Below are 10,335 nucleotides of genomic sequence, written 5' to 3' on the forward strand. Positions count from 1 at the left end.
CATTATGTTGTTCTTCGGCATAAAAAATGGTAGCTTGCATTCGCACCCGCCGAGTCCGTCTGTGGCGGGGCTAGAAAGAGACGGAAAGAATGCACCCGGTGCGGGAGCGAAAACTTTTACACCACGTTATTCCCCTTAGCTGTGGCGTAGCACACACCGAGCGTGAGTTTATGCGTGTGCGTACACGGTTGTGATGCTGAGTTTCGGATGCGTATGTGTATGTGGTGCTGGCGGTAGTGCGCTGGTGTGTAGTACACGCCACAGCAGCTAATCTGGCCCCTTAAACCTTGCTTTTCTTTCGGCGACGACGGTAGTAGCAGAAGAAACCAGCGAGAGTGACAGAAGGAACGGGCAGAAAAAAGGAAAGCAAATGGTCTCTGCCGTCGCTGTCGTCGCGGGAAGCAAGAGGCAAACTGTGAAGACACTACCCGGTAACAAAAAAAACACAATCCACTCCCTTCCGTGCCGTGAAGAAAGCTCGCGGTGGTGCCGCTGTTCGTTCTTTGGCCCCGTGGTGTCGGACGGGAAAAAGTGACACGATCAATCGATGGCCTGGTTGGACGGGTAGCGAAGCAGCAGCAGCCATGGGATTTACTCTTCAGCAGGCGTTTGCGCTCCACATTTCTCAGGCTGCTGGCGTTTTCGGTTCGTATCGTATCGGAAAGTGCAAACATGGAGTGCTAGGCGCTAGGCGGAGGTGTGCGCCCTAGACGAACCGATAGTGTGCTCTTGTGTGGCTGTGTGTGGTGGTTCCGAGGAAAAGGCAGCTTGCGGACTAGAGACATGATGAGCTATGCTTACTAGTGACTAGTGTTCCACCAGTGGGCAGCGCTATTAGTGGTAGCATCTATCGGTGATCGTACCGGGGATCGTTCCAGGGAACCGAATGGTAATCCCAGGGCTCCGCACCGTCATCATCATCTGCACGGGGCCCAGCAGCAGCAGCAGCAGTTGTGTTTTCGCTCTTCCGCTGAATGATACCATTGTGTGAGTAGTGGCGGTGCGCGGAGAGCGGTGGTTCTTTCGTCATCTCTTGTCGCCTCTGCCTTCGCGAATCCAGATCCAGGTGTTCCGAGGGGTTTCCCGCAGCCCGAAATTGGGACCGAAATCGAAAGTAAAGCACCCGCCCGACGCACCAGCGCCAGAGCGAGACAGGGAGCGAGAGAAGCACTAGCGGCGATGCGTAGCATCAGGGCACGGCGCGTGCGGAGGAGAGCACCGAAATCCACAGAGAACTTTCGAAGCTGCAGCAGAAGCAGCAGATTTCTTTGGCCCCGCACGCGCGCGCCTGTGTATGTGCGAGACTGTTTTTCTTGTGTTTCGCACCGCGAGGGTTCTTCGGCGGCGGTCTGCGCTGTCTGTTGTTTTTTGCGTTTCTCTGTGTGCACGTCAGCGCGCGTGTGGTGGTGTTGGAGCGCATTAAGCGAGTGTGTATGTGTGGGTAGGGTGTGCGCTTTATCAGCACAGGCGGCTACCGCTGTTAACTACCAATTTACCAGCAGCCGCCTCACGATCGGCGGGATGGGAACCGAATTTGCTCCCATTCGGCCAGTCGCAGCACCCGTTGTTGCGTGCGTCTGTAAACAGGATTGGTTTCCATCCCAGTGGGGGGAGCGGGCGGGGGGCCTAAAGTGGGCGGTAGGTGGTCGATCTTCACCACAAGGATTTGTTCTCTTTTCGGTGTCGTCGCAGGATCGTATTGCGGAGCCAACAACACATGTGCCATAATATCTTTTTTCGTCTCTTTCCCATCGCAGTGCCCGTTGTTGCATAGGCGGCAGCATTCTCCCGCAGAAGGCCATCAGAATCCATACATCGTCATCGTCATCACCATCATTACGTAGTGGCAATCCGTTCCGGTGGCAATAGTGAGGTTGTGAAGCGGTGCCAGCCTGCAGAAGCGGAAAAATTAGCATCACAGTTGGCACTGGTGAAAACCCTCTAGTGAGTGAGTGCGAACGGCTGCCCCAGTGAGTGAGTGAGCGTCGAGGAAAGTAGCAAACTGCTAGTTTCTCCACGGTAGGGGCCACGGAGCCTAACGGATTTTGGGGGTCGTTTCGTCGGTCGGGTTGTGCGGCTACAGTGAACGCAATCCAAAATGGGTCAGAAATGGGATGAAAACTGGCCTACCGACCGATCTCGCGCGATCGCCGAAGAGTGAGAGTGAGCAGCGAGTGAGTGAGAAAAGACTTGCAGAGAAGTACGATGTGGTGAAAAAATAGAAGCAGCGCTCAACACGGCGGTTCTGTGCGCAGCCTAGTAACGAAGTTAAAATTGCATCAGCAGAATAGTGGCGTATCTTCAGCGCGGGGACGGCCTCCCGTTCGGGGAAGAGAATGGGCCCCTTCTCGGAGACGAAGGGATTGTTAGAAAAGTCTCACACACAGTGTTGAAGATAAGTAACGCAATGTAATGCGTCTGTAAACGTGACGGTTACCAGTGAAGTGTATCTATCAGCAAAATAGTGCAGCCACCCACAGAAGCTAATAGAGAGAGAAACAGAGAGAGAGAGAGAAGTAGTTGCAGGGCGGCGGACGTGAGCGTGTAGTGTTGTGCAGATAGATCGTGCGTCGATCGCGACCCCGGACTGGCTCCCGTTTCCGATTCGCCCGCGTACGGACACGCAAACGATGGATTTTATCGGCAATTTGCTGAATGAAATGTCGTCTGCCTTCAATCAGGAGACGACCATCCCCAAAAAGGAGGAGATCTCGATGGACGAAACGCTCAAGTGGCGAGCGCTGAAGAACAATCAATTTGCGTCCCGCACCCGCCAACAACCGCCGGCGGCAGCAGTAGCAGCCGGATCCACAAGCAGCAAGGGGAGCGGACGGAAGGGAGCCGGTAGCAGTGGCATTGCGAACGGGCAGAAACTCGAACCCGCCCGCTCGAGCTCGTCTGCGGCGATAATGTCTTCCGCCGAAAACTCAAACGATTCCGGATCGCGTATGGTGGATGGTGGTGGTGGTGGCGGCCGGGGATCGGCACCGATCCTCGAGGAGGAAACCAACTCATCGTTGTCGCTAGGTCCCAATGGAACCTCCTCTACGCCGGATCTGGTGATCGCTGGTAGTATGGAAGACGACGTGGACGGGATAGAGATTGAGATCGCCAAGGACATTAGCGGTGAAGAGCTGCAGGAAGCGCTCGGTTTCAGTCAGTTGGTGGTGGAACCGATGGAAATGGAAGCGATGGACGATCTTAGCCAACAGTCGGTCGGTGGCCGCAGCACGAAAACACCCGTCACGAAGTCGGAAGATGAGCAGGAAGTGGAAAAGCAAACCGCTCCCCAAGGGGAAGCCACTCTCGACGGTCCGCCTGGTGTGGAGCAGGAACAGACAGTCAAAAAATCATCCTCCGGCAGCCCGGTCAGCCCGGTGGAGGAACATAGCGCTGCCACTGGCGTTCTTCTCGTGCCTACTAAAGGCGAAACGATCGCTGAAGAGGAAAACGTCCGTATGGCAAGGCCGGAGCACGGGAAAAAACTAGAGCAAGAACAACCGATGGTAGATGGGCCGAAAAGCGATGTTGCTGCTGCTGCTCCGGCTGGCGAAGGTGATCTATGTGCTGGAGACGAGGAAGTCGAACCAGACGATGATGATGTTGTCATTATTGCGACCAGCACCGATCCCACGGAGGTGATAGTGGTGGTCGCAGAAGGCAGTACGAAAGATGAGGACGAAGATGATGCGGTTAGTGGCTGCGAAAACAAGACCGTTCCCGGCCTACGCCCAGAGGAAGGTACTGGTGACGATCGCTCATCGCAACGGAATGCGCAGCCGGATGTTGGCCCTGCAACGGATGTGGCTGCTGCTGCTGACGATGGCGGTATTGTAGAGCAAAAGTATCGACCGAACGGTGACGAAGTTGCGAATTCCGCAGCCAGCAGCGGTCAAGAGCAGGCGGAAAAGGAGGAGGTTGTGGAAATAAAGTATTCTCCTACGATTGGCGATTGCGAAGATAGCAAGCCCGAGGCAACACATCTGACCCAAGATGATGGCGAGGAGAAACGGGATGGAAAAACGCAGAAGAAAGAAGATCAGAGCTCGCCGGAAAAGGAAGCCGAAAGGCCCCAGTCGGCCGGACGTACAACGCGGAGCAAAAAGTGCGTATCCACACCACCGCCTCAGTTGGCTGCTAGCGTAGCGCCTCCGTCCCAGAGGCGATCGCAGCGTTTCGTAAAGGAATCCGTCGGCGGGGGATCGGGCAAAGTCAATGGAGAAACATCGCGAGCGTCTCCGGTCGTGGTGAAGGAAGAGGATGTGCACGATGAACCGCCGACGACGGGGACGAAGAAAAAGACTACATCTGTGGACGATGTTTCCAAAGCGCCAGCATCATCGATCAGCAGCGATAGCAGGCTGACGAGAGGATCCGTCGATCGTGGTGTGCCACTGAAATCCGATCGTAGCTTGCGCAGTAAGCAGCAAAGTGTAACGGCAGCCTCCGGAAGTGTGCCGCGTCGTGCTTCGGAGACAGCAAAAGCGTCCTGTCCGGAGGATTCCACTGATGTCGCTGATGTGGTTGATCCGGAGGCTGAAAAGGCGACGTTGAATCGTCGGGGTAGAAAACGCTTAAGTATGGAACCTTCGGCCGGTCCGGTGCAAGCCGTACCCCCTGTTGTCGATCGCGCAGAACCACCGGCAGAACCGCCACAGGGAGGTTCGCGATCGGTTTTTCCTCTCGATCCCGGCGAAAACGATTCTGGCGGGAAGCAACCGGCGCCATCGGTTCAGCCGGCGCGTCGCGGAAGAAAGCGCAAAAGTTCGATCCCGGTCGAAGTGGCCATGGCATCGGAGACGCAGCGTGCAACGGAAAGGACATCTCTGCCGTACAAGCGTGCAGCGCGTCAGTCACGCGACGGCAGCGAAGGTATCCTGGCGTCGGCCCTCGCCCGACGCGATAAGGTTGACTCGCAGGGACGCTCTTCCCGGCCGATTAAACTGTCGGCGAAAATGTTGGCCAACGAAGAACTGCGCCAGGGGTTCGAGCAGCACAACAACGGGCGCATCATTATCGCCGCCGACACGATGAGCACGAGCGTTGTCGATGAACCGCCGGCCACCGAACAGCAACGCGATCGCGCGACGGAAACGAACCGTAAACAGTCGGCAGTGGCAGCGACCGGTGGACGATCAGTAGATCAGTATCAACAGCAGCAGCAGCAGCAGCAACAGCGGCAGCGTGAAGTGGGGCTTCCATCGCGGAGCTCGGGAAACTGTAGCAGCTCCGAGGATGTAACGTTGGTGGGGGTTACTATGCTTGTCCCTGCGAAAGGGGGTTCCGATGGAAGGGACGCACCACCGGGTAGAAGGCAGTTGGATGTGATCGTCCCTTCATCGTCGGGGAACGAAGCAACTGCCAGCAATAGCGTGGAACGGCCACGCGCCGCTGGTAAACATGTGGACGCTATCTCCACACCGTTAGTGGCGCGTCGGGTGCCTCCTTCCAGCGGCACAAAATGTCCCGATATGCAAACGTTCCTGCAGGAGGTACGATCAATGCGCCTCGGCACCAACCGTTCGCCCGAGGAAAATCCAAAGCTCAACCGCCGACAGATGAAGAGGTTGGGAAAGCTGAAGGAGAAGCATCTGCTGGCGCTCGGTTTGCAGCGAAAGGGACACCATCATCCACAGCGTAATGGGGACGCCAAGCGATCGGACAGCGATCTAACGGTGGGCGGCGAGTCCGAGGAATCGAGCGGTAGCGAAGCCGACTTTGTGCCGAGCGGGAAGATCGGAACGGTCGGCAAACCGAATGTAACGTTGCGCCTGCGAAAGCCGGAAACGTTGCTGGAGAATCCAGCCGGCGCGGTACGCACGAGTTCGCTTTCTTCGGCCACGCTTCATCCGAATGCCACCCGAACGCAGCCGCTTGCGGCCGCTAGTGGAAAGGTTAATCGTCAGGGCAATCAACAAGCTCACCGGAGCGCCACGGCAGGGGTATCGCGACGATCGGTCGTTCTGCCAGCCGCGGCCACTACACTCGCACACGGCAGCAACGCTCTGAGCAGCAAGGATAAGGAAACGGAACAGTTGCAGCGATCGTTGAAGCGTCTCGGTTGTGAAGTGACAATCATACCGCCAGTGCGACCCGGCGCTGGTCCAGTTGCAGCATCCTCGACAAGTGGCGGAAGTAACTCGTCCTCCACGCGGGGCACTCCTCCGGTGTCCAGAAGCGGTACGAATGTGAAACGAAAACCATCCTCTCAGCCCCATTCGGCTGCTTCATCGTCGAGAAGCTTTTACCCGAAAGTTCCAGCGGACATACAAATGGCCTCGGTAGCGGCGAATCTGGAGATAGTACTCGATGAGGGACCGGAGGCGATCATCGGCGCTGCCAAGGTGTCCAGCAAACCGGCATCGAAAGCAGGTTCACGGGCCGCTTCCAGTACCGGTCTGCTTTGTCTGTGCGGCCACAAATCGGATTTGTTCGTTTCGCGACCCGTTGGCAATGGGTATTGTACGGCGATCGACGATATCGATGGGCAGCATATCGGTTGCTGCAACGAGTTGACGGAGGAGGTGGTCAACATGCTTCGACCGAGTTCGGCCGTGAGCTTCCAGGTGCTCTGCAATATGCACCGGAAGCGGCTCGAAGATCACGGTTGCTGCGCGGTTTGTGGAAACTTCTGCACTCAGGTAAGCGACCAGCGATGAGGCTTTGTGTGGTTGCTTCACTAAAGTAGAGCTTCCTTTTTTTTCCTTTCTCCTAGGGTAACTTTGCAATGTGCAAAAATGTGCACCTCTTCCATCTGCAGTGTGCCGAGAAGTACGTCCTGACCACACCGCGCAATCCGAATCGACCGCACGATCCGCCGACCCCACCCTTGCTGGTTCTAAAGTGTCCCCACTGCGGCCGGGAGTGCCCGAATGGTGAGATTCAGGTCAACGTACAGCTCACACCGCAACCGGTTCTGTTACCTTCGCGCAGGAACATTGTGTAAGTGTTGTACCGGGGAGAGCTTTTATCGTTTTGGGAAAGAGGAAAGCCAAAGTGTTCTCTCTGTTTCTTGCACACTACAGGAAACCTGCCAAAATGAGCGTCTCGAAGGCCAGTCGAAGCAACAGCAATGGTTCCGGCGCTGCCGCCGCAAACGAAGACTTCCGTGCTAGCGTGGGTTCACTTGTGCCGAACAGTGTGAAGAGTATGCTTTCTACGGAGGCTCCCCGCTTCAACGGTGGCGTTTCACCGGTGCCTGCTGCACCACCGGCTGGCACTGGAAGCGATCGAAGCGAGAGTGCTGCGAGTGGCGTTGACGGCACCAAGAGGAAGCGATCCTTCACCAAGCAGGACTTTTTCCGTGCGATCACCCAAAACAATGATGTCGATCGGATATCGGAGATAATATGTGAGTTGAGGACGTTTGTTTCACTTTACTTTAGCTTTACCAATCCGCGATCGTTTCTTGTTTTGGGACAGCTTCCGGGTTCGACATTGAGACACGGTTCTCGGAAATCCACGGCGGTAACTGCCTTCACCTGGTGGCACACTTTGGTACGATGACGATCGCTTACATGATCATCAGCCGGGCGAGCTCGCCGGACTATCTGAACATCGTCGATAACGAGCTTCGAACGGCGATGATGTGTGCGTTGCTGGGTTCGAAGCACGAAATCATCAAACTGCTGCTGGATTGTGGAGCCGACGCGACGGTGAAAGGGCCCGACGGGATGACGGTGCTGCATCTGGCGGCTAAACTTGGTCGCCACGAAGCGGTGCGCATCATACTGGACTGTGCGAAAAAGCGATTGACGGCGCGCGCCTTGACGAACTTTGTAAATGGGCGCGACGGTGGCCGATGGACACCGTTGGCTTGGGCGGCGGAAAATCGGCACAAAGAAACGATGCAGCAACTTCTAGAACTGGGTGCCGATGTGAACGCGTGTGATCGAGAGAACAACACCTCGCTACACTGGGCCACGTGGGCCGGGTGCACCGATACCCTGTACCTGTTGCTGAACAAATCCTGCGATCCAAACATTCAAAATGTTGGCGGTGATACGCCACTGTAAGTAGTGTCTGCATGATGCTGGTCCACGGGGACAATACCAGTAGGTACTATGATTGCTGCTTCTTCGACAGACATATTGCTTGCCGCCTTGGACACGCCTCCAACTGCATTCTGCTGATGTCGAAGGGCGCATCGCTGACCGTGCGCAATAAAGCGAACGAGCAACCGATGGATGCGATCAGCAACCCGGACGGCGAGTGTGCCAGCATTCTGGCGGCGAACCTGAAGATGCGGAGCCTATCGAAGAACATGAAGGAGACACGCATTCTCAGTTGGTAAGGGATCATCATCTAGTGTGACATCCTGGTAGGATTCGGTTCTAATTTTGGTGCTGTTCTCGCCCTGTGTGTTAAGTGACATCTCCAACGGAAGGGAACGCTATCCGGTGCAGGTAGTGCACACGACCAGCAGCAACGATCGGCAGCAAACAGTGCCAGCGTTTAAGTACATCCAGCGCACGGTTCAGGTCGAGTGCTCCGTTCAGATCGACACAAACCTTCGCAGTATGCGAGTCTGCTCCTGCTTGGACGAGTAAGTTGCACGGACACACCTCAACGTGATCCCTAGTTCTAATACCTTCTTTTATTGTTGCCTCCTTTGCTTAAAGCTGTGCCTCTGGGACCTCGGACTGCATCTGCTCGGAGCGCACCTGGTACACGGCCGACGGTCGATTGGTGAGTGATTTCAACTATCACGATCCACCGGAAATCATCGAGTGTGGAGACGCGTGTGACTGCAACCGGCTGCTCTGCCAGAATCGGGTCGTGCAGCGAGGTCTGCTCGTGCCACTCCAGATCTTTTACAGCCCCGGCAAGGCATGGAGTGTCCGGACGCTTGTCCGCATTCCGAAGGGCAGCTTCCTGGTCGAGTACGTAGGCGAGCTGCTGTCGGATGAGGCGGCCGATCGGCGACCGGACGACAGCTACATATTCGATCTCGGCAGAGGCGTAAGTTCACTTTTCATTGGTTTGGGACGCTTGTGCCGACGATTGCCGGAGTTCACTGAAAAACGTCGTCCTTTCCGTTGCAGTTCTGCATCGATGCCAGTGCGTACGGGAACGTGAGCCGGTTCTTTAACCATTCCTGCAAACCAAACGTTTCACCGGTCCGTGTGTTCTACGATCACCAGGACGTGCGCTTCCCGAAGGTGGCCATGTTTGCCTGCCGCGACATTGAACCCCAGGAGGAAATATGGTAAGAGTGGGAGCGCAACGATCCTTCTGTTGTATCCCGTTCAAATCTAAACTCACCGCTGGCGTTTATTAATATCATCGATCGATCGATTGTGCATTTCAGTTTCGATTACGGGGACAAATTTTGGATGGTAAAAAATCGTACCCTTTGCTGCCAATGCAACGCAACCGAGTGCCGTTATCAAACAGTGCAGCAAGCTCCGTTGCTGGTGCTGTAAACCGCATGACGCTGTCAGCTATGGAAGACGGGGCTTTTCAATCACGGAGCGGTCATGCTTCGTTTTTCGCGACATTTTGTTTTACATTTTTGATATGGCAGCGCAACATCCATCGCCTTCGACGGCGGTACTACACAGCAGTTCGCAAGGAACCAGTGTCCGTGTATATATATAAGCTTCCTCTGTGGCCATTGTAATTGCTTTTATTTATTTTTTCGTTTCATTTTCGAGGCGGCTGACTAGAATTGTAATGTAAAGAATGTGTGTCCGCGAAGGGAGTGCCACTGACCCAAGATCAGCAGTGATCTTACAGACCAATCAGTACGACGAGTGAGTGACATTTGACTAAACATAACGAGAAAAGTTTGAATTGAAAACGATCGTACCAAAAATTAGACAAAAGAATTAGCGATAATTGAAAACTAGCATCGCACTGCACAAAGCATGCATGCTCCCCTAGTGATGCCATATCAGAGATCGACTTCGTGTCAGTGTCACCGGACGGCGACCCTGCTGTGATCGGTTCGTAATGAGACAACACATAGCGTTACACAATATTAGGAAAATCGAATGGCAAAGAAAGCGGATCTCGTCGGAAGGGTGTCGAAAAGCGCGGAGAACAAACGAACGATTTCAATGCACGCGAACGATGCGGCGTCCGTGCAAAACCACCACGAACCGTTCACAGGCACCAGGCACGGTCGGTCGGTCGGTCGGGCTGCTGCACGGTGTGTCGATAGATAATAGTCAGAATTTCTAGATAAGTGCGTTTGTGTGCCGTTTTATTAGGTTACTTTGCTCTAGCCGTAGTCCAAAATATTATAAAATGACAGAGAATTCTTTAGATTTTTGCCATAATTTGATGCCACCGCTGTAGGGGGGGGGGATTTCCAGTGGAAATGTTTTTGAA

General features: G+C 54.9%; 1 protein-coding gene across 1 annotated transcript; it reads left to right on the top strand.

The window, feature by feature from the left end:
• Positions 1-2,630: 2,630 nt before the first annotated feature.
• LOC131207007 (uncharacterized) lies at positions 2,631-9,442 on the top strand. Its single transcript, XM_058199614.1, has 10 exons — positions 2,631-2,795; positions 2,838-6,641; positions 6,716-6,942; positions 7,026-7,351; positions 7,423-8,011; positions 8,086-8,289; positions 8,369-8,545; positions 8,622-8,961; positions 9,045-9,208; positions 9,311-9,442. The coding sequence occupies exons 1-10, from the start codon at positions 2,631-2,633 to the stop codon at positions 9,423-9,425; spliced, it is 6,111 nt and encodes a 2,036-aa protein (XP_058055597.1). The 3' UTR covers positions 9,426-9,442.
• The last annotated feature ends 893 nt before the right edge of the window (positions 9,443-10,335 follow it).

Source organism: Anopheles bellator, chromosome 2 (genome assembly GCF_943735745.2).
Source record: "Anopheles bellator chromosome 2, idAnoBellAS_SP24_06.2, whole genome shotgun sequence".
NCBI classification, from domain to species: Eukaryota; Metazoa; Arthropoda; class Insecta; order Diptera; family Culicidae; genus Anopheles; species Anopheles bellator.

What these genes read in the sequence shown, in the direction of transcription:
- LOC131207007 (XM_058199614.1), top strand. Translation starts at nt 2,631, where the DNA reads ATGGATTTTATCGGCAATTTGCTGAATGAAATGTCGTCTGCCTTCAAT. An exon ending in CCTTCGCGCAGGAACATTGT is followed by an intron (nt 6,943 to 7,025) that starts GTAAGTGTTGTA and finishes TGCACACTACAG; the next exon opens with GAAACCTGCCAAAATGAGCG. An exon ending in GAACCCCAGGAGGAAATATG is followed by an intron (nt 9,209 to 9,310) that starts GTAAGAGTGGGA and finishes TGTGCATTTCAG; the next exon opens with TTTCGATTACGGGGACAAAT.